The sequence below is a fragment of the Tasmannia lanceolata genome, unplaced genomic scaffold, assembly GCF_043159265.1.
Source record: "Tasmannia lanceolata isolate RefF3 unplaced genomic scaffold, GAP_Taslan_0.1 ptg000023l, whole genome shotgun sequence".
Lineage (NCBI taxonomy): Eukaryota > Viridiplantae > Streptophyta > Magnoliopsida > Canellales > Winteraceae > Tasmannia > Tasmannia lanceolata.
The window spans coordinates 2,269,488-2,296,791 of NW_027518700.1; the positions used below are offsets into that span (position 1 = coordinate 2,269,488).

General features: G+C 37.3%; 1 protein-coding gene across 1 annotated transcript; it reads right to left on the bottom strand.

Annotated features, from left to right (window-relative positions):
- Positions 1 to 269: 269 nt before the first annotated feature.
- Positions 270 to 26,447, bottom strand: LOC143855666 (serine protease SPPA, chloroplastic-like). Its single transcript, XM_077365735.1, has 13 exons — positions 25,991 to 26,447; positions 23,708 to 23,891; positions 21,115 to 21,252; positions 20,027 to 20,197; positions 19,825 to 19,928; positions 16,759 to 16,826; positions 11,002 to 11,168; positions 10,514 to 10,583; positions 7,593 to 7,747; positions 5,630 to 5,735; positions 3,621 to 3,708; positions 3,389 to 3,532; positions 270 to 809 (listed from the first exon to the last, which is right to left on the bottom strand). The coding sequence occupies exons 1-13, from the start codon at positions 26,387 to 26,389 to the stop codon at positions 579 to 581; spliced, it is 2,025 nt and encodes a 674-aa protein (XP_077221850.1). The 5' UTR covers positions 26,390 to 26,447; the 3' UTR covers positions 270 to 578.
- Positions 26,448 to 27,304: the final 857 nt, after the last annotated feature.

The following is a 27,304-nucleotide window of genomic DNA, read 5'->3' on the forward strand; positions in this document are numbered from 1 at the left end:
ACTGCTGACTAATTTTGGTAGTTACTTCTTTCCCATGTATAAAACGTCGAGGATTTACGATTCTCAATACTGTAGTTGTGTACTTGATAATGTAGTTGTGGGCTCGACACTGTAGTTGTGCTGGTTAGAGGTGTAACTTGGGTCGGGCCGGGTTGAGCTTTTTCTAAAAAATGATATGGAATTAACCAAAACCCAACCTGAGTTTATGGTAAAAGCTCAACCTGCCGAATTTAAAAGAAAAAAACACCCTCAACCCGAATTCCCAATAATAAGCAGAAAAAAATATATATACACAAGTATCAGGTTGGATACATCTTCTAGCAATTGGAACAATTTCTTTTACAACATGCTGTATTTACATTACTGCAATACAGCAGAATTTTGTACAACAAGCACATATACTTTACCATGTATAATACATTGAATTAATTCTTTCTTTTTTTTCTTTCATCATTTTCCCCATATGGGGTCTGTTCCAGTTCTTTTGAATGGCAGCTACTTTATTTTTGAAGGTTGTCAAGGTCCCTAACAAAACCCTGTATTGTGAAGAATATGGGACAAAGGTAAGTGAGATCATGTCAAAGGGAGCTCAGACAGTCCTTTATCAATTGAAAGATGGGATTGCTATAAGAAACCCCTTCCAATCTTTCAAACATGATCCCATCCATTCTAGCTTGAACTCTATCAGAAGATGTCAAGTCCTGCAACAGCTCCTTCACTGTACTTTCTACTCCAAATAAGGAGTTCCCTATTCCACTAATGATCTCCGGCAAGGAAGCTGAGGTTTTTGATACCTCAACTAATGTAACCTGGCCCACATAAAAAATTAACAAATCAAATGGCAGGTCCATGAGGCAACATCTGAAGGAACACAATTTTATGAAACATACAAATATTACTACACAATACCCATGTTTCGTAATGAAAAAACAGTAATAATTTATCAATGTTTGAATTATTGGTATCAGACCTGCGAAAGTGTGCATCGATTGTACAGATCAAAGTTGTCTCCAAATACTCATCTAGCCAAAAAATTCTTAGGAAAATACTGTTAAAAATAATAAGAAATGTATTGGTTTATCGTATAGCATCAACGACTAGACTAAGCAAAGGATAATCATATTAGCAACTGCTTAGCGTAGGATAGCAATTGGTACTGATTAGTAGTATACCAATTGGTACAGATTAGCGTAGTCTACCATTTGGTATTATCGTTCTATCCCATTTGGTCTGTACTTTGTTCTCCCTTGCACAGCGTATTAGAGTATTCAACCCGTTGCCTTACCCTGGATATATGGAACAATATCCCTCTCTCAAGCGCGGATGATTAGAGTATTCTAGGATTAAAATCAACTAGAGTATCATTGGTAGAGACAGCCTGGCTATTGGGATTTCTGGGGAGGAATACTCAATATGGTAATTGAACTGTCTTGAAAATTGCTCTGAACAGACGATGATATCGTATTGTAGGAGCCATCGATGGATGACCCTAGTGGCAATTTATGTAATTTATTAACTTTCACTTATATACAGCAATGTGAGAAGAAAGGTTGAGTATCAACTCTCTCTCTCTCTCTCTCTCTCTCTCTCTCTCTCTCTCTCTCTATATATATATATATATATATATATATATATATATATATATATAGAGAGAGAGAGAGAGAGGAAAGTGAAGCTAACACTCGTGTATAGCTACACCGCCGGCTTAAAATACAGTGGGCCCACATTGTTTGGGTGATCCAAACCATTCATTTGATAGGCCCTCACATTGATAGGGTGTGCCTACAAAATCAGCTCCATAGGATCGTCCTAACCCGTCAAACTGTGGAGGCAAAAATGGACAGATTTGTGAAGGTTTTTACACGTCCATTTTTGCCTCCACAAATCGTAGGGTTGGGATGATCCTATGGAGCTGATTTTTTGGGCACACCCTATCTATGTGAGGGCCCATCAAATGAATGGCTTGCATCATGCAAACAATGTGGGGCCCACTGTCTTTTAAGCCGGCGGTGTAGCTAAGTTAGCTACACGAGTGTGTAGCTACACTTTTATCACATACACACACACACACACACACACCTTTCTCCGTATAAGTGGGTGTCTGGGCAACCCATCAAGAAGCTTAACATTGTATTAGAGCCGGGTTGATCAAGATAATAAAGGTACGTTCATCAACTAGAAATCCTAGCTCTCCCTTCTCTACTTTCTACCCTCTAACCCTAGGTCCATTGGAAACCCTAAACTCCTTCCATAACCCTAACCATGAATGACATTGGAGCCCATAGACAAGATATTTTAGAAGAATACAAGAGAAAAAATCTAGAAAAAATATTTTTATGACTGAGGTTGGTAGTCCATAGACTACACCACAAGAGGGTGGAGAAGGTGCAGGAGACGATGATGAGGATGAAAATCTTGGTATTAGTGGCACCCAGTTGCTACATCAGGGAATAAGGGAAAATAAGTTGCAAAAGAGGGGAAGTGGAAAGATAAAAAAAATTGGGGTATTAGTGGCACCCATGAATGACCATTGGAGCCCAGCCAAGCATAAAAAGTGTTTTAGAGATTCTTCACACCACCAATTCCATATGACCAGAGAACCCTCATCTGTGACAGGGTACAGAGAAAAAAACATAGCAGACTGAAGATCTTACCAAAATGCAATTGCAGTAAGTGGAGAAATAAAACAAACTCCATAAATCTCTCTGAATCTCAGAGAGAGAGAGAGAGAGAGAGAGAATGCTTGTGGGAGACTCGATTGCTGGTCATTCTAGACATGTAGCGGCCGTGGATTTGATAGGTTCCCGGCTTGGACATATAGCCGGTTCCCATAGAACAACTCATAAAAGAATGTGGGACAAGGGATTGAGTATCACTAATTTCTCTTCCCTTCCTCTTTCTCACCCCTCTTCTCCTCTTCCTCTCTTCTACTTTCAAGTTTCAACTCCTTTCTCCATGCGAAGTGGGTGTGGGTAAATCCATCATGAAGTTAAATAATTGTCAGTAGAAGGAACTCATGCCAGGAAACAAGGACAAGGATGAAAAATCCTTTTGAAAGGAAAGATAAAAATAAAAATAAAAAACTGGTTCTAGGAAAATGTAGGTTGCCCTTGCAAGAGCCTCCAATCTGACTCTTCATTCAATTCAAATTCTTTTGGTGGTTTCGAGTAGGAGAGTTTCTCAAGTGCTGCAATATGATGATAAAGACAGTAACAGTTGGTCATTTTGGTTTAGTTCTGTTCCATGGCAGTTATGACATTTTATAACATTGCAGGTGCACTCATGACATTATAGTAAAATATCCATTTATAAAGTTAGATACATGTCATCAAACTTTAAAAGGAAAACTGGAATGTTACATAAAGGAAAAGAAAATTCAGGAAATAACCTTTTGGTCTTGTGGAATATCCGCCTTCAGTTTGGCAATAGCAACAGCTCGGGACATCCCACCAATAGCATCAACCAAACCTAGGGAAGCGGCATCTTTACCAGTCCATACCCTTCCCTGAGCAATCTCCTCCATTTGATCTACCTGGTGGTAAAAGGACAGAAATTTCCATAAAATGACTTAAAGTGAGGGGTACTTTGATTTTAAGCTAAATATCAGAAAGATAACATACAGTCATTGATCTTGAAAATGCTGCTTTGTCTCGAAACTGTTTATATGCATTCTGTGCAGACTTAGCAAAGAGTTCTGCTTCATCTGGCCTGTGAGAAAAGTGTTTTTTTAGTACAAAGCAGTATCAAAAGAAATGTTACACAGCTTTCTTAACAAGAATTAAAAGGACTTGGTTCCAAGAAACAAGAGAAGCCATACAGACTGGTGCTTCCCCTCCTCGCCCAACAATTAAATTGAAATTGTAAGCTCAATTCCAATTTTACCCTTTTAGTAGGGTACTACTACTAATGTAAAACCGGAAGAGAGGACGAGAGGGGAATTGGTCTCTTCTTTCGATGCTTCTCCTTTACAAAACCCTCACAAAACCATTGATGAGGAGATGCATAGAGAGATTTTTCTGATGCAAGGTGACGAAAACCTAAACCTTGATGCCGAGATGACAATGGTTATGACAGAGGAAAAGTAAACTAGCATTTTTGGAGAGAAAAAAGTATGGGTCTTGGAGTCATTTGAGCCAGCGGCACACTTAAGGGCCTGTAATGCGAGTATGAGTTCAGTGTTGAGGGTTTGCCTTCTGACCAGCAACCACTGCTGTCTCTGGAGCCGCACCAGATGAAGGTGATATTATTGTTAGGATTTGATGAGACGAAGAGAGGGGAGAGAGAGAGAGATGAGCAGCTGACATGGGTGAAGAGAGGATGAGGGGGATTAATGCATGTTTTGATAGCTTTCTTAATGTTATGTGTACAAGGGCCTGAGAGAAATGACAGAAAAAGTGGCCAAAACTCCTTGTGATTTATGGTCTAAAACTCAACTCAGAAATTTCACTATTAACAGAGAAAGCTAATCCAGGAAACTGTCAGTTTAAGAAAATAATCAAACAAACAAAAACAGGTCTTCAAGATTGTTTTTAAAGAGCATACATCAACCTTAGAATAACAAAAGTAACAGAAAATATCATCGGAGAAAACTATTTTTTCTTGATGACAAATAATCCAAAAAATTATCTGTCAAGTCTGGGTTATTTGACCTTTACAGCATGGCTAATCATCATTCAATTATTCTATTCCATGTCGCAAGTTTGAGCACAAAGTTTCTCTGAATACAGTTGCAAATCACAAAGATTATATAGCAAAAAATCCATGCTTGTAAGGAACACAAAAAAAGGGTATCTTTATACAGGGTACCATCACTCCATAAGCACTTCAAAGAAGAAAAAAGATACCCTTTTAAGATTTTTTCTCTCATAAATTCAACCAAGCCATCTTAATCGAAGTACGAATATTTCAAAACAAAAAATCACATCAACAAAATATGTTGAGATGTATCGCTCTTTCGTCCAAAGAAAGAGGACTTCTGGAAGGATGGTGATGTCACCAGGTTGTACAACTGATGTCAGAATTTGTACGGTCATGATGGCCTGACTGGATCAAATCAGAGGTGTTAAATCTTACAGAAAAACCCAGATTTTGTCATGAAGCCTACATGGCCATAAACCAACATCTCATACTTAGTTAAAAGATCGAACGCATGTAGTAATTCCTCAAGGCTTTCCTCCATTTCCATTTTCTAAACTTACTTTTTTGACTAAACCTTGATTCTCAAATGCATTCCCATTTTAATTAAATGTTTGGAGAGGACAGCAGTTACACCTTTTTTTGTCAAGGGTTTTGCTACCATTCACTTGTAGGCAGATAATTTACACTTCATCTCATTCTTTTCCACTACATCTTGTATATAGTGGCCATGGATATACTTGCACCATTCATAATCCAAGGGCAGGCAACCCGACAATCATAATAGATTCTGACCTGTTGTTGTATTTACCATTAAATTCAATATAAAGCCCTTTGTATAGATAATATATGAGGTGGCTATGGTATTTAGTTTCCTCAGCATAGTGAGAAGAATCCCTGTTATTTTCCCCTTGAGTGGTGAAAAAGCCCTCTTATTTCCGAACTAAATCAAAACTGCGTGTATTTGTGCTTCTAAAAATGCAAGACAGCTCACCTGAAAGGACGTTGTTCAGCTGCTAGTAGTTCAGCATATTTTCCCTTTGATATAATCTCCTTATTGAAACCAATCCTTTCATATAATTTGTTTAAAATGAATTTTCCTACAAGGAAGAAAGTTCTGTATGTCAACAGCTAGAACTTACATGACCCATAGCCACATAGGAAGAAAAATTGATTTTATTGCCATTCCAGTTGAACTTCTCCATTCCAAGAAAATTACAGTGAAAAAATGAATCCAAGTCGTTCTGCATTTTGAGGAATAAAAGCAAGTTTCTGAATAAAAAAAACATTTAGCAGCAAGCAACTTCATTAGTTTGATGATGTATCAGTCTAGACATGGTATGAAATAAATTTGATCAAATTGACAAGAAATGTCACTCTTATTTATAACTGATTGGGAAGAACCACACCCACCTGTCCTTTTATGTACTCTTCAAGAACACTTGGGCATGGGCTAAATGCTCAATTGTACTATTGAAATTCTTATTGCATATATCACTATTATTATTTAAGTGGTAGTTATGCCGTTATCTAAGTGTTTTCCAACAAAAGGTATAGTTGTCAAGAAGTTTCACTAGTTGGATATGACTTTTCTAGAATCAACAATTTTCCATTCTAATATAGAAATCAAACAAATAAAATTTCACGGCTTCAGAAATTAATTTGTCACAGTTAAGAGTTCATATCGATGTTTGAAAAATGTGTGAGCCGTACGCCTCAAGCCAACGCATGCCTAAAATGCCTCCAAGAATTAAAAAATAGCGCAAAACCCTTGAGGCATGCACTTTTTGTCCCCAGGGTGTTCTGAGCCATAAAAAGATTTTTGTCCCCAGGGTGTTCTGACTTCTGAGCCATAAAAAGCGAGTGCCTTTTGCTTGAGGCATGTGCCTCCGACAAAAGGCGTACCGTGTACGCCTCACAGGTAATTTCCTGTCAGGCGTCGTTTACGACCTAGGCCTCTTTTTTCTAATTTTCACCTTTTTTTCCTTTTAGTAAACTATGTTTAATGATTAAGTCAACAGAAATATGGTTTATTAAGACCATTTTGAAGAAGAAAAATTGTCATTTGAGAGATTTAGGTGAGTTTTGGTGCTCAGAGAACCTTTTCCCTAAACCTTGTTTGATTGATTACTCTCCAACCATTCAACGGAATCAAAATCCGTCACTTCCAATGGATTTCTATCATCAAAACAAAGTCTGTGGTGTTGGGAAAAATTTTCACCGTGCACTCCTTATTGTAGTGAGTGAAAATCCCTAATATTTTGGGGGGTTTTCCTTTATGTATCCATCCATAGCTATTCTTCTAAAAGATTTGGTGGTTTTTTGGCAAGCAGTTGATCTTTTTTATAAAAGCATGGGTGATAAGAACGATTTTACATGGAGATATATGCAAAGGAAATCGAGGGAGAGGGGAAAAGATGATATAACAAATGTTCATTTTGTGACCAAAGGTGCATATGGGCTATTAGCCGCCTAAAAAATCATTTTGCAAGGACACATTATGGAATAAAACCATGCACAAAGTGTCTGCCAGAAGTTATGCATGAATGTTTACATGCTTTAAAAAAATTTAAAAGTGGTAAGAGTTTTATGCTATATTTTTAAGAGATTATAAAAATAATTTGGTTTGTAATGAAAAACTCATCAGAATTTAGTGTCAGTCTGAGATCAGGAACTGTTAAATCAAATTATAGACCCAGAAATAGACTTACAGCATTGTGATGGTTTAATTTTAATCCATCATTAGGGCTTAGTTTACTTGAATGCCATCTCAATATTAAAACATGATGAAAGGTAAATGATAAAATGGATAGTGAGTGATCAAATGCTTAACATGGTAGTAAAAACTAAAAATTTCTAGTTTCCAATTTCCATAAACCATGAAGTTCTTAGTGGCCAGTATATTTCAAATTTGCTTGGCTATACGGAAAAAAAAAGTTTTAAGTTACTACGTTCACCTGTGACGACTCCAATTGAACCTGTTAAGGTAAGATTCTCAGCAACAATTGCTCCTGCTGCCATAGCCATGTAGTACCCTCCACTTGCAGCCACATCAGCCATTGATGCAATCACGGGTTTAGAGGCAGCGAGAAGCCTAATTTCCCGCCACATTCTATCAAACAAACATCAAGGATTGAAAGAATCAAATGCCAGATGTTTGTAATAGATTTCTCACAAAGAAATAATTTTTGCTTAGACAATAAAAAAATTTATGCCTGACATACACAAATATGAGCAGAATGAACATAGTACAAATTTAAAACATCAAAGAATCAAATTAACAGCGTAATTTTTGGTAAAGCATGCCAGCAACTGTTAGAGATATGTTGTACTTAATATGGGTAATATGTATGTATGTGTATGTGTGGAGATTCAGTTCTCGATTCTTATTTTTTTCTTTTCTTCATTAAGAGTATATAGGTCAAAATAATATACTTGTAGGGGTCTTGCCAAACCCAAGCTTGCCACCAAAAACAAACATATAGGGGTCAATATCGTGAATGCTGAAACACTGTAATTTATAAAGACTGATAGAATTGACCGTGTAACCTATCTGCATTACTACGATTTTTCCGTCCACTAATCTCAGCCTTCCCTGCAACTAGTTTCTACAGGCCTAGCATGTCCACCTTCACTCCTTAGTGCCCACCATATGATAGATCTAGACATGATGTCTTCTTCTTTTCTGAGAAGCCTCCCAAAGTACAGGCCTTCTCTTTCTTTCCTTTTTTTCTTTTCGAAAGATAATAAGCCTCACAACATGACGGACATATCTTTCTTTCATTTTTCTTTTTGAAAATGATAATCTTTTGGCATTTTCTCCAATTTCCTCTAACCTATTGGTCCTTTCTCCACTTTTCTTCTTTCTTTTAATTCTAATTGTGTAAAAGAAATATATTAATAAGGAAAGAAATGCAATTAACTAAGGCTTAGGGTGCTGTCACTAGTGATTTACATTCCACACCTCTAATTAGCAAGTTTATCTGCTCCAGCATTACCTCCATCTGAATGTGCCAAATATATCCCCATATTTAAAAGGATGTGTTCCATAACTAGAAATCTGGAAAAAGAGCTTCATGAGAGGAGTTCTCTTATCCTGAAGCATCTTTGGAAGATTAATGACAAGCATGGCCCAGTTAATAGCACTAAAACCTCGGCTTGGTAGAAACCATCTCTCAAGCCACACCCATTCATGTGCACAAAACACAAGTTACATACATACGACATATATGAGGGAGCTGATATTCACACTTATTTTTCAGAAGAACGACCCCGGCACCCAACCACACTTCCATCATTTTCTAACTGGTACAATTATTTTGTTCTGTTGATCTCCTCCTTCCCTCGCTCTTCTTCTCTATGCTCCACCACCACTTTCTTTTCTATCTCCTACCCATTACCAAATCTGCACCCAGCCAATACAGAATAGCAATCCAGCTCCTCGCTCTTCAAACAAAAACACCAATTGAGAATATGAGATTTAAGTGGTTCATCATGTTTCGTGACTATGTCCATGGGTAATCTGAGAGCTTGCACTATATGTGAAGATTACAAAGTACAAGATATGGTCTACAAGAAAAACCTTGTAAAATCCAAACCCCTAACCCAAATATAAGAGTCTCTCCCTCCCTCCGTTGCAGTTAGCGGCACATGGGGGCCCTTTGGTCCCATATTGTAATTGTAAAGGGCCATAGGAATATACACGGGATAGAATTCAAGACACGTATATAACAAAAACGAAAAGGGGAAGAAATGAGAGCTCATTCAATTACTTTCAGCTATATTTTACTGTCAAAATCATCTCAATCAATCATTATTCAGTTCTGCAATGCAACAACTGCAATAATCTTTCAAATCCCAAATAAGATTCCTAGACTTGGTCTCAAATCCATGCTAAGACACCTTCCTAGATCTGTTTTTGACTTGGTTGCAGTTCGGCCTTGTCAAGAACATGCTTTTACAGCCTATTCTCAGCTTATTCTCGCAATTAGTTCGGTAGCTGATCTTGTGTAGGTCAGATCATCGCCAAAAGTTTGCATTCAAATTGATATTAATGTCAACATTTGCCTTGAATGTGGACGAAGTTATCTCATAGTAGTTCAAACAAAGCAATTCTGAATTTGGGCCAGCTAAGTTAAGATGCATATTTTTTTTGTTTTAAAAAAATAAGATTATTAACATTAAAGCAAAATGATACAAAGATAGATCAATACCCAGAAAATGACACAGATAGATCCATACCACAAAGCAAAGCCTGAACCTATATTTATCTGTGTATCTAACAAGAGGAAGTTCGACTATATTCTCTATGATCTTATTTGACCCAATGGTTTTTGGGAGTAATACATCATGTTTATTCCGCAAATTCAGGTTTAAATGCTATCACAAACCATCACTAGGTCCTCATTTCCAATACTGTAGATTGTAGGCTCTGACTTAATTGTGCTTGACCAGGTTCCATACGGGTCCTTTTTTCTTTTTCTTTTTTTTTTGCATGGTTCACTTCTCTCTTCTTTGAGACAATTTTTATTTCTGCCTATTGGTGCAAAAGGTGACTACGGAAACTTTTTGCCCCTCCTATTTTGTCCACAGCATCTTGATATACTGAATAGCTACAATCCAACTAGTGTACATAACAAAAGCATTAGGACTTTCTGGTTCAACATTATCACCTGTATCCAGTGGTTGCAAACAAAATATGATACATCATACATCCAATAATTGGTTCCTAGGCACTTAACCATGGCTTACACATTAAAACAGTTATTCGACCAATCAATAAGGTAATTCATTTAAGCAGCAACTACTAATTTTTCATAAAAGAAAATTTTGAGACATCACAGTTAATGAATGAAGGAACATTTTAGAAGACACTTACAAGTCGGATGCAAGAGCATCACCTCCAGGGCTATCAATTCGTATGATAACAGCCTTATATCTTTTTGATTCTGTAAAGAGAAAGTAAACAAATTCAAACATGCAATGATATATCTAGGAAAAACCAACTCCACATGCCTTGCATTTTTAGATGTGAATGCCAAACCTTCAGGTAATTGTTTTGAACTATATATTTTCAATTGTTAAAAATAAGTCAATAAGCACATAAACAAAAATACAAATTGGTCTATATTTGCCTCTATGTTTACATTATCAAATAGCCTCGCAAGGTTCCGCTTGAAATTCAAACCATGCATATATGTTCACCAGCTACATTCAGATGTTCTTGAGCCCAAAGAAATTTCTAATAATTGATCAGCACATTTCTTTAACTTTCAATATCTGAAAAAACCTAATGCATGGAGAACATATAACTGTATAAGCTAAATTTCAACACAATGCATCAAATCCAATGAACATAAAACCCACCTCTTACACTGCGAATCTTCTCAATGAATTGCTCACCAATGATACCCGAGCTAGACACGCTAAATGGACCACGAACACGACTAATGCTACCAGAGGCCCTGATTATAGCAATTTGGTCTTTACCTCCCGTCAACCCAAGTGTCCATTTTCTAACTCTGGAGTACTTCCTGCAGTTAGAATGAAATAAGTAAAAATACTACATATATTTTCGTTCTTTATTGCGTGCAAGTGGTTCAGAACAGCTTTCATTAATCTATCATTTGTTTAAGCAAACAATGAACCATTGACCTTTTGTGACAAAAGGCATGTGAAAAACATTCATATGAGCATGAATCATAAGTTTAACATCATAACTAAAATTATTGTCATGGAAAATGGAACAATCCCACAGGTTCAGAAAAAAAACACAGAATACCAAAAGAAAGATGTGTACAGTGTGCAAAACATAGCACTTATTATGGTCATTTATGAATCTCCTAAGTAACAAAAGCATATTTTACAGGGGATTTCCTAGGCAATTTCGCAGCTGGCTTTTGCATGTGAGAGAGCCATGAGGCAAAGATCATCCTTCTTTTCTTCCCCTTCACTTGAGCTTTGTCCCGAGGTGCTCAAAGCATCCCAACCGGCGGCAAGAGCCTTATGCTTCTTCCAATCCTTCTTCTTTCCCTTGTACTTGGAGGAGGATGAGTTGAGAAGAGAGCATTCCGGTCTTTTGTGTCCGGTTTTCTTGCAATTGTAACATCTTATAGCTCTCTCAACTTCACTTTCTTCTTTCTTCTTCTTTTTATCTTTTTTATGCTTCTTTCTCCATAAGCTTTAAAATTTTCTTAAAGCTTCTTCTTCATCACTATCCGCCTCACTAGAAGATGATGAGTCCGCTCACCTTGAGTGCTAAGGATCTACTCTCTTTTTCTTTCTCTTTTGGCTTCTTCTCCTCTTGTCGGCTAGTGAGGAGCATCTCATGAGTGATAAGAGATCCTACAAGCTCCTCCATGCTTAGCGTCTTGAGATTCTTTGATTCTTGTATGGCGGTTACCTTTGGATCCCAATATGGAGGAAGAAACCTAAGCAACTTACTTACAAGTTCATCAGTAGGATAAGATTTACCAAGATTAGCTAATTCATTAGAAATTTTAAAAAATCGGGTATACATTTCGGAAATACTTTCATGTTGATCCATTCTAAACATTTCATATTTGCTCTTTAACAAGTTTATTTTGGAATCTTTAACTTGTGATGTTCCCTCATGGGTAACGGCAAGTGTATCCCAAATAATCTTGGCGGAATCAAAAAGAGCAACTCGATTGAACTCCTCCGTAGAGAAGGAAGGCGCAAAACAAAGAATTTATAGCTTTGTAATTTAAATTTGCATGCCTTTTCTCTACCGTATTCCATTCTTCAAATGGTGTGGAAGGCAAAATGTATCCATTTTCAACAATATGCCAAAGTTCCACATCTATCGAAAGTAGATAGATGCGCATCCTTGTCTTCCAATGTCCATAGTTGGACCCATCAAAGAAAGGAGGTCTAGTTGTGGAATGGCCCTCTGGAAGTCCGGTTCCATTTTTGTTTGCCATTTCATAAATAGAAAGTTGCCAAAGATCTTATGATCTTTCCCTTGTTGAAATTTTAAAGAAAAATTTACCAAAGATTTTTAAGAAAGGAAAATCTTTTAAGAGCCTAGGCTCTGATACCAAGTGAAAATCCAAGGGTGGTCAAGAATTGGCAACAAAGAGGAGTAAAAATTATTAGGTTGCTAGCAAGTTTTAACCTTTTGAAAAACTCAAACCTAATTTGGAAATTAAGAGATCAACAATGAAATTCAATCACACAAGTTAAATCTAGAGGTGCAATACAAATAAAGAGCTAGAGTTCAAGAGAGAGTGCACCCGAGATTTAAAGTGGTTCGGTCCTCAAAACGCGAGGCCTACTCCACTCCACCAACAAAAAACCCGTTGATGGCTTCACTATGTGATCTTCTTAACTTCGGCGAAGATCAATGCCGATTACAAAATTCCAACTGCCTTTAACCTTGGTGGCGATCTTCACCACGGAGAGTGGGCTACGCTTCTCCGAACACTCGCCCGATACAAAGTTCTTGAATAAGAAAGACAGAACTAAAAATCCCTCACAAGGGTTTACAAATAAGATGTACAACTTTGAGCCTAATGATCCAAATCCTAATCTTAGAGGATGAGAGGCATAAACAAGCTTTGATTCACTCTTGGGATATTCAAGTAGAGTTTAAGAGTGTTAGGATTGATTTTTGGGGTGTTTGGAATGCCCATATTTATAGAAAAACTCAAATATGACCGTTCAGTGGCATTGTGGTAATTCCAGCAAAATTCCCAACGGCTATAAATCTGGCCGTTATAGTGATCTCGGAGTTCCGAGAAAAAATCTCGGAGTTCCGGGAATACAAACAGAAATTGAAAAAAGGCTACTGGACCATTTCTCGGAGCTCCGAAGAATGTCTCGGAGTTCCGAGCTCGGAGCTCTGAGAATTCTCTCGGAGTTCCGAGAAGCCTATGACAAGCAGATTTTCAATCTTTGTTTTTGGGCTTCCAACTCAAGATTAAGTTGGGATTGTTATGAGGGTTCCAAAGTGTTGGAACACCACAAGGACAATCTCTTATACATTTTAGGGTGTGTGAGATTAACTTAATTATGCCTCTTAAAATCTAAATTAAGATTGGATCTTTTACAATCTAAAATGACTTCGATCTTCAATGTGATTCCTCAAGTCTTCATTCGTCTTGGACTCCGATGACTTTGGCCTTCATGATGTGGTCCAATGAGATCTTCTTGGCTTCAATCCAAGCAATGTTGTCTTAGCACAATTAAGATCTACAACTTAAACAATCAAACACATTAGTGATCTTAAATCACTTGTGTATTGGAATCATCAAAATAAGATGGGAATGCCAAGGTGGAAACCATTGGGCTTACACATAAAAATAAATTTATCAAGGTAAGCAGCACAAGATTTGTCGGCAAATCCAGCAAAAAAAATTTCCTTTTTTCTTTGCTAGAAATGGGAACAAAATTCTCTTTTAACTATGAATGTGGAATGCATCTGTGATACTGTTCTGCTTTTATTCATCTGAAAAGAGTAGAAAGTTCAGAGAAGTATTGGGTATGAGGGGCAAAATTTTCTGACAAGTGGTCAGAAAATTTTTGTTAGCTAATCATTGCTTAAGCACCTCTTAGGGAAAACATTAGGCACGGCCCCAGATCTCAAGGTTCGTACCACCTCAAAGACTTCAATCACAAGTGTGAATATATGTAATGCCCAACCCCACCATGGGTCGGTAATGTAAGTAATTCCCTGATCGATGGATCTAATCGCATCGATCTCTTTATTTACATATTAACGATCTAGATCTATGATCCGATATCCTTAGAACCCTCGGATCGATCGGCTAGCCCAAGCCGGTGGCAGATTCCCTCAAATTTGTCAGGAGATCGCTTTGAACCTCTTGATCGACAGCCACATGAACTAGATTTGAAATCGGATCATTTCGGACCATCGGATCCCTCGGATCATCGATCAAACTTGAGTTGATGCGAGAGCGAGATCATGTCACCCGAGTATGGATCCCCCTTCATCTTCCAAAAATCAAGAAACTTGGAAATCAAGGGCTCTCATTTCATCAAATCTAGGAAATCAAGGTTTTATTTTAATTGTAAAATTCCCTAAATCTAAAGTAAGCTATTTTTCATAAAATTTGTAGAAAATCTTCCTCAAATATGAACGAAAATTTCATATTGTTAAGTATGGAATGATTGAAATCTAAACTATATTGGCAATCATTAGGAGGTTGACTTTTAGAGATTTAACTTAGAAAGTAAAAAAGAAAAATCCCACATGTTTTTGGCATGTTGGCGTAAAGTTCAAAATTCAAACAAGAATGGAGGGAAAGTAATAATAAGATCTTAAAAAGTTTTCCTTCTATTAGAAAGTCAATAAATCATTGCAAGTTCGAAAAGGAAAAAAAGGAAAGCGAATAAAGGGAATGAAATTAGTAAAATAAAAGAGAGAGAGTGAGAGAGAGAATAATAATAAAGAAACTAAAAGGCAACTTAAAGAAGGTAGGGATTGGAAAATTCGTCCAACCCAAAGTTGGAGAAAAAAGAAAAAACGTTGAAAAAACATGGGGGGAGAGAGAGAGAGAGGAAAAACGTGAGGGGGAGAGAAGGAAAAGAGAAAAGAAAAAAGAGGGAAAGAAAAAAAGAGAGGAAGAGGAAGGAAAAGAGAGAAGAAGAAAGAGGGCAAGAAGAAAGAGAAGAAGAGCAAGAAAAGAAGAGAATGAGAGGAAGAAAGAGACGAAAGGAGGAAGAACCTCGTCTTTTTCGGCCTTCCATGTAAGAAACACAAACTTTCTTTCTATCAGTGGAACTGAGGTATCCTCATGGATCCGCCTCTACAAAAAGGCCTAGAAGTTGTGTGAACTCTCATAGGGAGTGGAAGATGGTGAGACTAGAATCCAATGTAGATTATGAGGGACTCCCTAGCTCTAGGACCTCCAAAAATAGGGATAGGAGTTATATCAGCATTTTTGTTTGTGTGTGTGTGTGTCTGTGGTGGTGGTGTGTCTGTGTGTGTGGGTAGGTGGGTTCGTGGTGGTGGTGGAGGGGAGGGGAGGGGAGGGGGGCAGGGGGGTATTCCGTTAAAAAAACCCATTTGAAGGAAGTTAGTTTGTAGAGTAGGTCCACCGGCATCTCCCTTCAAGAGAAGAAGTTCGAAGATTTCAAGGGGTCGATCCTTAGAGATATGGGATGTTCTTCTAGATTCGGCTTTTCAGTCTTGGATGCGGTGGGTGGCATTCTTATTGCTGGGGACTCATCCAAGTTGATTTCAGAAGAGGAGATTATTAGCATTTTATTAGCATCTGTCAAGCATAGGAACAAGGAAGATAATTCTCTAGGGGCTTTCTCTGTTGTGTACGGTCCGACCAATGTGTTCGCAATTTGATCAAGGAGGACTCAAATTCGATCTGAGCACTTTTGGCCAAAGCCTTCGTGTATTGCGTGGAGAGTTGGATGCCCTAGAATTACTTATGGGATAATTGGTTTCTCAAACTTTGTGGGAAGAAACAACCTTGTGGGACCTCCCTTTGACTGGGGTGCGATTTTCCTGGGAATGGAATCATAGCAAAACTAGGTTGGACAGATTTCTTATTTGTCCTTGTTGGTGTACGACGTTCCCGAATTGGATTCAGATTACTCTCCCTAGTCCTATCTCAGATCATCGACCTCTCCTTGATCCCAAGTTGGGCTTGTGGGGTCCTCTTTTTCTTTGTGTTTGCTTGGTTGGAAGATCCATCTTTAAGAAAAAATCTCAAAACTGGTAGGTGAAAATTGTTGCACTGGAAATGCGATGGCAAGACTTGGTCAAAAACTTTGTCATGTTAAAACTAATCTGAATATCTGGGTCAGGGAAGTGTTGTGATGTGAATCAGAGGAAATCTTGTATTTTGGACCTTATCACAGAGCTTGATGGCATTAGTGGGGTTGGCAGCTTAGCAACTGAAAAATCTTTGGAAAGGAGTCAACTTCAGGAGTATAATTGGATTATTTTTCAGGAAAATAGAACTGGAAGCAAAGGTCCAGAGTGCTGTGGTTGAAAAGGGGGCATTCAATAGATGCACCAATGTGAAGTTATGCATGAAAATAGTGGCATTCAATAGATGCACTAATGTGAAGTTATCCATGAAAATACCTTCTCTGAATGGTCTCCAAAAAGATGTTGATTACCTGTAATCAACTTCGGGAAGCTTTTTATCCTCCTTTTGTCCCAGCCTCTCCTTCAGCATTGAGGTAACCTACATACATTTGCATAATAAAATATTTTATCAAGTCAGTTATTATATGAAAACTATTCGATCAAGCACAAACAAGATTTCATGACAATTTAGTAGTTAAAAAAACATTTACATACGGCCAGCAGATTCACAACTATAACTTTTATATAATGACTAAGCAATTAACAAATACAGCTAATAATAAGTCAAAAATAGGGAATTACAAGAATAGACTTTAGTTTTGATAACTGTTCGGAAGACATGCCCATGTCAGGGAGCTTCCTAACAGCCCTCCCTAGTATGCCGATGACTAGCATACACATATCTTTGATAAAATGATAAATATACCTACCTCTATTTAGGTACACATGGCAATATTGGGACGGTCATTTGTAACAACCTTGACACAAGAATGTCTTTTTATTGTAGACTTTGTACCACCCAAGACTTGAACTCTGGTCAAGTTGGTTAACAATAAGAAATTTAACAACCTTAACACAGGAATGTCATTTATTGTTTCCCTTAATTTTTACATTCTATAAGTAAAACAAAAAATTAAAGGTTTTGGTGTAGTTTCATTTCTTTTTTTGGCTGATTGGATGAGTTTTCAAGCTGCTATTAATCAACAGTTTCTGTTGAATGAGCTTTAAATTCATCGGTGAAAGAAATAACTAACTTTTCAACTCAGCCACAATATCACATTGATGATCAAAGATTTCATGATTAAGATGCAATTTGCATGACTGGACATTCTAGCACATCTACTTCCAGTGCAAGCTTAACTCGTTTTGTTTCAGCATTTCCTTTCACCTTCCCTTACATTCCGCAATGGCTAAAGTGCCCATATATCTTTGATAAAATGACAAATATACCTCTATTTAGGTACACATGGCTATATTGGGACGGCTTTTTAGGACAACCCTGACCTAGGAAGCACGGGTACTCTCCCGGGGATCCCGTACCCGTATCCGACACGTATGGGGTGCGGGTACGTTCGGGTACGCCCCGGGTACGTCACGGGTACGCACCCCATACTTTTTTTTTAAAAAGACCTTTTTTTTTGTGTTGGGTGCGTGTCGGGTGCGTCGAGGGTGCGTATCCGTAGCACCCGACATGGAGTTGGACACAGTTTTTACTTTTTTTATAATTTCATCTAAAAGATGCAGTTTTGTTGTTGCTTGTTAGTGAAGATGTGCTGTCTTATATGTAATAAATGCTTTTAATAAAAGTCTGCAGCTTTTGTGTGACTTCTACTTTAAAAGTCTGCTACTTTTTGACAATTTGACAAGTTCTGACAAATATATGATCTTTATTATTTGCTTTCTGCAAAGAAACCTGACAGCTGCACTGAGTAATATCTTCCATAATACGAAAGCAAATAATACATAAACATACTAAAAGGCATGTACATTATATTAGACTTGCAAATACTTGTTCACAGCAATAAATATAAATATATACGTATATTTATATGAGAAGGTTGCTGCCTGTGCCATAATGGCACTGACACACTTTGAAATTTCTGAAATGACAACTATGAGAAATATATGATAGTATAAACATAGACTTGCTACAGCAAAACCGAGAGGAAAGACTCTTAGTTTTTCCATTTCTAATTTTTAAAAGCTCTTTACTAATTTAATGGGGGTGTTTTTTTTTTTTTTTGGGCGAAGGGGCAGGGTTATTGTTATTTGATTGTATTTTTTATTTTTTATAAATATATAATAAAAAATTAAAATATATTATTATATTCGGCGTACCCGAACATACCCGCACCCGGGTTTTTTGGAAAATCACATACCCGCGTACCCATGTCGTACCCGCACCCAGTACCCGTACCCATGCTTCATAGACCCTGACACAAGCATGTCTTTGTGTAACCACGGGCAAGGTTTTAAATTTTGGTTTCAGTTTCAGCCTTGGCCGAAGCCGAAGCCAAAGCCGAAACCGAAATTCCAGAAAATTCGTACAATTTTGGGAAAAAAAATCATTTTTTCAAAATGAAATATCTGAAATTTCTGCCGAAATTTGGGATTTTTCTGAAATTTTGGCTTGGAGAGATTTCAGTTTCGGTCCCCACTGAAATCTGAAATTCTGGTATGTCGGCCGAAATTTAAAACCATGACCAGGGGTAATTATCACTCCTAATTCCTAAAGATTATTCATTTTTCCTAGCACAAGGGGAAAATGACACTACCTGAGATTTAAATCCTAAATAAACCATTCCGACCCCTTTTTTTTTGCAGACCAGACCACAAATCATGTCAAGTCCAACCAGTTCTTCCAGTGGATCAATGTTTTGTATTTTATGAGGAACAGCACAAGAAAGTAATTTTGCTTCAAGATCAACTAGAAAAAGATCACAACAACCTCCTTGCCTCCTTGGTGTTTTCAAAAGAATCAAGACCAGGTACGATACCATTTTTTGCTATTTTCATTTGATTCATTTTCCTTTTTTTTCCCCATGTATTGCAGGTAGTTATTTTTTCTGGTTTGATTTTCTCTGTGTTTTTTTTTTTTTTTTGCTGACCCCAACTAGTTTGGGACAAAAGCTTTGTTGAGTTGAGTTTATTTTCTTTGTTTTTTTGGTAGAAACATATTCTCAATATTCTACTACTGGTCATGGACTGAGGAAGAACCTCTCTGGCGTAGGTTATATGAACAGTTTTCTACTAGGTCTCAATGACAATACAATGTGGAACACATATATTGTAGGTTTGTACTTTGCAAGTAGGCAGGAGAAACCCAGCTTGAACTACTTATAGTTTGCATAAGACGAAGCATAATAGCTTGTTTGAAGTCCCTCTTGAAGTTCAAAAAAGAAATGCGGGATAGCATGGAGTGAACACTGAAACAAGAAGAGACAAAAAGCGACAATACAATAAACCACTTTAGAGAGAAATATCGATGGAACAATGTCATTTGAAACAATCTGATAAAGCTAAGTAGATTGGTTAAGATGTGATAAGATTGATACCCTTATCACATCTCAATGAACAGCTTAGATAGAAATCCACACCTCGTCTTCATAATTTATATTTGTTATCCAACCTTCTTCTTTTAGCCTTTCCACTTTGTAAACTCCTTCATTAATAAAGTCCTGAATTTCTTCTCTTTTCTTCCCTGTAAGTATGAAAATTCAGAATCCAGGAGACCAGCTTTAAAACTGAGTTCTTTCAAGTTTTCAGAAAATTTTAGAGAAGCTATGACGTTTGAAGCACCTCGAGTGGAAGAAATTGTATCCATCCAATTGCCATATATGTTATCAAGCAATGTAGACAGCATCTCAAAATTTTCTTTTGAGATGCTTTTGCGTGAGAGCTGATCCCCGGCACTTTTATATTTACCGATGCGTTCTACTTGTGGTTCAATCCCTATTTTCTCAAAAACACCTGCATTCATTGCATGTTAGTGAAGGGGGGAAATTCTTTGAACAATTTACATAAAGGTAAAGTAAAATACTTTTTTGGGTAGTCATAAGTATAGAAACACGTCCTCGTAAACTTATCATTTTAATTAAGATAATATGCAAAGACAATCACAAAATAAACCTTCGAAATTAATGCATGCTTTGATTAGAAAGCAGATTAGATATATTCAAGGAAGCACTTATTATGTATCTTCTTGATACTTAAATTTGTCTTAACCAAATTTCACTAACCTATAAGTTGTTTTAAACTTAACATAAAATTTAGACTTATCATTTGTGTTCTATTTTCAAGGAAGCACCTATTATGTATCTTCTTGATAGTTACGGTCATCCTATGGAGGAGATTTTTGGGGAACAGCCTATCTACGGCGGGGACCCACAAATGAATGGTTTAGAATCTTTAGATCATCCAAATAGGTGGTGGCCACTGCAATTTTTCCTGTTAGTGATTTACATGGAAATAGATGCAGAGAGCAGTCGCTAAATACAAAGGACCTCATGCTTGTCCAGGGAACTTCAGAAGAACAAACCCTTAGGAGTTATGAAATGCCTCAAGATTATGAAAAAACTGATTTTAAAAAACATATGCTTCTCGATGGGCATCAGAACTATATCAATATTGCCCATAAAAAAAAGAACTATATCAATATCCCATGCGCACATGCATTTCTGTATTTTTGTGTGTACACATGCATATTTTTGTATGTGTCTATGTGTGTAGGAGGCAAACTGATGAATAATAAGAAACATGACTACATTTTTTTAATCTAAAAAAAAAAGAAACATGACAATACATAGTGTGATTGATGGTCAACAATAAAGAGTAGCTTCCCCTGTTAGATTAACTAATTTTGTCACAAACTAACAAAATCAACTTACCCCCTAGGAATGATGCTTGAACCGAAAAACCGTACAAAGCAACATAAGCACTAGGAGGGGCATATAGCTCTCCACAGGCACAGCCAAGGTAATACTCTTTCTCTCCACAAACAGGAACATAGCCGACAATGAATTTACCTATGCCCATGGTTAAAGAAGACGAGTCACAATTTATCACTCCGAGATTAAAAGAAACAAAACAGAAAATGTAAGAATTAGCCAGTAATTGCATCAATAGAAAAGTGACTGGCCATTTCAGCAGAAAAATGTCACTCCAGTAGGATGCTCTAATTGTGATAATCAACATAACAAAAACGATTTAGGCTGATCTATGGGAAAATATTAGAAATGAACTACAGGTTTTCAAATCTCAACTGCTAAAAGAAAAGCAACCAACAAAGGAAAATTGAAGATAATATTGGAAACATCCATAGCAGGTGCCAAAAGAAATAAAATACAGGAAGCGCAAGCTAACATAAAGTCAAGCGAATGAGAATAACCAAGCACGTTGTATATTCGTGCATGAGCATGCACACAAGCATGTGAAAACCAGATGCATAAATGCATGCAAATGCACAAGAATTAGCCTTCACATGAGCGCACAACACATTTCCATGCATAAATATCTCTGGCTCTATGGCAACATGCTATGACTTATATGAACATGTTCATACATACATACATACATATATAAACACATACATGTGTGTATGCGCACGCGTATGTGCGCGCATACAGGATCAGGATACTATGGTCCTGGATCCAATAAGGCCAACATTCTATTCTGGACATGCAGCCCATGTTTGTGCAAGCAAGACCTGAACTAATAGATGCCCCCAAATATGGATTGGTCACAATTTAAACATCCCACGGATTGGTGATAGCCTAGCTTTCCATTTAATGGCAAAAAATTGTCAGTTTTTTATATTTAATGCCCCTGACCAGACATGTGGTGTCACCAATTGGTGGGATTTTTACCTCACGAACTATACAATGTTGGGCCCTATCTAGTAGTGTGGGTCCCACGTGACAAACATGTCATGTGTACTAGTACCATTGTGGGGCAAGGTCCAATTGGACACAGGACCATTGTATCCTGATCCATGTTAAATATTTTTACAATATATACTAAGGGTTCTCTGAATTCGTATATTGTGGAAGGTGACTCTCTTAATGTTATCAGATGGCTTCGGGGAACGGCTTTGCCTCCATGGAGATTTTGGTCCATCTTCGATGAGATTCATGACACTATCTGTGGCTCTTCCATTGTCTTCAATCATGTGCGAAGATCTGCTAATGGCGAGGCAGATGCTTTTGCTCGGGAGGGTGTTGATAAGGATGTATTAGAATTTTTTGATTTCTTGCCTCCTTGAGGCTCTTATAATTTTCTTTTTCTTGTTGTTTTATCCTAGGTGACCTCCTTGGTCTTCCCATTTTTATATATTTTTCTCTGATTACCTTTCAAAATATATATATACACACACACACACACACACACACACACACACACACACACTAGAAAGAAAGATAGACATGAGAGACAATATTCGCACACCCTTGTTTGATATTGGCAACCCTCCCTTTTTTATTACAAGCTTCTCTAGTTGGCCGTTTATAGCTTGTTATAAGATTGTAACATCAAATGAGAAAAGTTTAAAATAAAGAGATGGTGCCAATATCTTTATAATTTATAATATGCACATGCAGGAGTGCACACAAAATATAACAACCACATTTTAGTCAGTATTTCTATATTTTCTAATGGTAATGTCAATATTATTAGAAATAAGAAAAAATGAATACAAAGGGACCAAGATGAGCTCTCAAGGCTACAACATAAAGAAAGAAAAAAAGCACGAATGAAAAAACGTAACTCCCACTTACCTCAATATCGAATAACATCACACAATAGGCAACACTATACCCACTTATAACTCCTCCCCATCAATCCATTCTCTGGGAAGAGTGTTTGCCACGTAGTTAACATGCTCACGATTACTTAAGGGATGGGAGCTCTCTCCAAAGGTCCAGTGAATCAATAACTGCATTCACTATACATTGAGAGTATGGGATTAATCTTGACGCCCAAGCTGTTGTGTCTGTTGAATCACCCTACCAGATCTTAAAGTTCGAAGAAGACATCTCGATACATTGTGAACGAGAGAAATGCCGCTAGAATCAGGAGGCTAATACTTTTCAGGGAGCAAGAAAAGGAAGAGGTAACCACCCTAGAGGCAGATTTGGGTGAGAGACCAAGAGGGCTGATGACTAAAAAATAGGGGGACGGCGGGGGGCATAGAAATAGAAATCGATATGGAGACATTTTTTTGGTAGGTAAGCTGGGATTGAACCTCCGACCTCTAGGTTGAAGAACAAAGCCTTAACCAATTGAGCCAGAGGCTCAACCCCCCGATACAGACATAATAAATAACAAGCCAGATTTTGCTACTAATCTAAGGAAGATTCAAGAAAATAATAACTCATCTAGTTTAGAGAGAGAGAGAGAGAGATGGGCTAGGAATTTAAGAAAATTTGAATGTAATATAATTTAGTTAAATAAGAAACATAAATCAATAATATAATTTATCATTACCTGACTTTCTGAAATCTAGTACATGCCTCCGAATCTCTTCAACTTTTCCCCATCCACAGCTAAGGGGTTCGATTTGAAGATATATACCAGAAATGCGAGGATCATATGCTGCTTTTACAAAATTTTCACAAATTTGAGGTAGGGATAGCCCTGAAGAAAAGCGGCCTCGTAGTTGATCAAAGATCTGAAATAAACAAGAAAAAAGCAAAAAGAAAAAATTAGTAAACCTTTAAACCAAAACAAAAATAGATGCTAAAATTTAGGGTAATGACTTATTAAAAGAAATTCCTATCAGAAAGCCATCAATAAAAATATTTATTTGTCTATGCAAATTACTTGCGCACCTACCATGTTGAAAAGGAATGGGATTTTGTTTTAAAAAATCTCAATTTTACTAAGAAAAGAGTAGAAAAATACAAATGAGTAGACCCCATAAGGAGCAAAGCAAGAGACAAAAAATGAGAAATTTCCACACCCCATTCACCCACCAAAGCATTGGCTACCTGGTAGCTACAAGCATTAATCAAAAACTCCCCGAGTGGACCAATTTTGCCTTTGTCGAATTCTAGTTTGAGTCAGAGTTTGTCCCTATTGGATCAATCAAAAATACCTCTGATTGTTAGTGAAAAGTTGATCACTTCAAGCATTAACTTGCTTGAATCGACCTAGTTTACTTTGGTTGAGTTCCTGTCCGAGTGTGAGTTTTTTTAACACTGGTTAGGGGTAACATAATTCCCAAATTTCCTAACAAGTCTAAAATATAACCTTCACCATAAATTCAGCCCTTTAGTTTTTCATCATGTCACCCTCAATGATATGTTGCTCATAAAAAGGAAAAGAACAAAAACTAAGTTTGAAGGAAAGAAATAGACAGCCCTCTCTGGGGTTTACCACTTATTGATAAGACCTAAAGAGAAGAACTAGTTCACTTATGGTGAGTGAGAACAACTAAAATAATAAAATAAAAATAAAAAAGAAATTATTTGTAATAACACAACCATATATGTACATAATTACATAGATGGCCAGAATGTGGATCAGACTATCCATCAAGGTATAAGAATGCCATCAGGTGGCTCAGAGATCCACATACGCCCCCATGGAGATTTGCAGCCTTCTTCGACAAGATTCATAACCGGTTGGGGTCAGCATCGGTATTATTCACGCATGTTAGAGGCTGATAGGCTGGCTAGGGAGGTACCCAAGGAGAGCATCGAACACTTTGATTACCTCCCTCCCTAATTTATATTGATTGCATTTTATGTATCTTCTCATATAGCCTATAATTTCCTTGTATACTGGGGACTCTCCTGGTCTCATTATCTTTAATGAAATAGTTTACCATTCAAAAAAAAAATTACATAGATGGCCTTATATACTCTCCCTTAAGCTAGTGCATACATGTCAATCATCCATATCCAACTTGTTCAATAGATGATGCAGAAATTCCTTGACCAGTCACATTGGTAAGATATTTGCGACTAGATCTCAATCCTCACACATTGGCTAAAAATCTTGTTTCGGGTGATCTTTCTTTGATGAGATAGAAACCTACCATTATATGCTTCATCTATTCATTGAATACAGGGTTTAAGGAGGCATGGATGTCTTCTTAATTATCACAATTCATCATCGACGGAAGGTGCATGTTGAACCCAATTTTTTTCAACAACTTCTTTAGCCAAACTAGCTCACAAGTTGCATGTACCATGACAATGAACTTGGATTCATATAAGGGCATGACGTTTATTGAGGAACCAAGATCCACAATAAACATACCCATTTCTAGTGGTATCAAACCAATGCCCTCACAAGATCAAATCCCAAGCACAATTTGATATCAGTACCTTTTCAAAATTCACATGGAAAAAGAATAAAAATAGTGCATAAATTTGTTGAATTTTGTGATAGAATTAAGAATTTCACTAATTTTGGTTTCTTGGATTACAATCAATCTCAAAGTGTGCTTATATAGAGCACACTTACAATCTTACATGATAAACATAGTAACAAGTGATAATTGTGGAGAAAGATAAGAGTAGAATACCCTAATCTAACCAGATTGCTAATCTAATCTGGTTGCCTAATCTACCACTAAGATGATCCAACAGTGAATCTCAACCCAATCCAACGGTGAGATCTCACATATTCTAACATTTTGTGCTAAAAAAAGGAAAATTCATGTTCATAAAAGAATCAAATTAAGATAAATCATGCATAAAATAATGACCTAAAACAAAATTCAAGCAATAAAAGAAAACCTAATAAACCAAAAAATAAAACCTGGCCACGCAATTTCATAGACAAGACGCTGCCCTTACGAACACGTTCCCACGGAAACGCGAAAAGCATCCGAAGCTTCACGACGAAGCTTTTCCATCCTGTAATTTCCTCGAACTCGAAATCGCCGCTCGGAAAATCATCTTTTCCTTTAGGGCTACCATTATCAACTACAGGCCATGGAGATTTAGGGGAAGAACCTTTTTCCTCTTCTGAATCCTGTTTGTTTTCGGTTTTAGAAGAAGAGATGGTTTGGCCGTCTGGATTAGTACATAAGAATTGAAAATTTCGCCGTTTGTAGGGAAAATTTCGTGAAGAGATTTTGGATTTAGGGGAAAAATGAGGTAAAGAGAGGGTTCTGCGATTTAGGGCACGAAAATGGGGCAGAATAAGTATCGTCATTCCTCTCTCTCTCTCTCTCTCTCTCTCTGAGTGAGGAGTGAGGAGGGTGAAGAATGAAGGGTGTTTCTTTTTTAGGGAATGACAAGGTTGGATTAACTCCACGTCATTCTCTAGCTTTCGCATGCCATGTCATCTTTTTCGTGTTCTATGCTACACCACGTCATCAATCGATGCCAACAAGGCATCTCTCTCTCTCTATTCTCTCTCTCTCCAAAGAAGTGGGTTTTAAATTTTCGATGGGGGACACAATTTTGAAAAATTGTTAAAAGAGGGTTGATAACTCCCTTTTGGGAGTTTGATAAGACAGTATAGAGGGTTGATAACCCCATTTTAGAGGTACTTTTATAATGTTCTTGACATTCCTTTTTTTATCTTCAATCTTCATAACGTAGGCTCTTACAATGGTTCAGAATTTCTAAGAACACTAATTCTCTTTTCAAGTTCATTATTAGAATTGTTCCTTCCATATTGCTAAGGAAATTTGGAAGGAGAGATGCGGTTGAAGGATGGAAAGCTTTTGGTCAAAGAATTCAAACCAACTGGAAGATGTAGCTTCTTGGAAAGCTTGGATCTAACTAGACCTGGCAAACGAGTGGGTCAGGCCGGGTTTCACCCAACCCGTACGGGTCCGGGTGGTACGGTCCAGGTCACAAATGACCAGGAATCTTACCGGTCACTAATATGTGAACCCAGACCCCACCCGTATGAGCATGGTGGACCTGTGGGTCACCCATTTTTATTTTTATTTTTGCTGTTTTTATTCCCACACTATAAGATGATCCAAATTGTCCATGTGATGGGCCATAACGTAAATAGGTTGTGCCAAAAAAATCAATTCCATAGGATGATCCTAGTCCTCTTTTCTATGGAGGAATTGCATATTCTTATTAATGGAAACCTCGATAGATCAGAGGG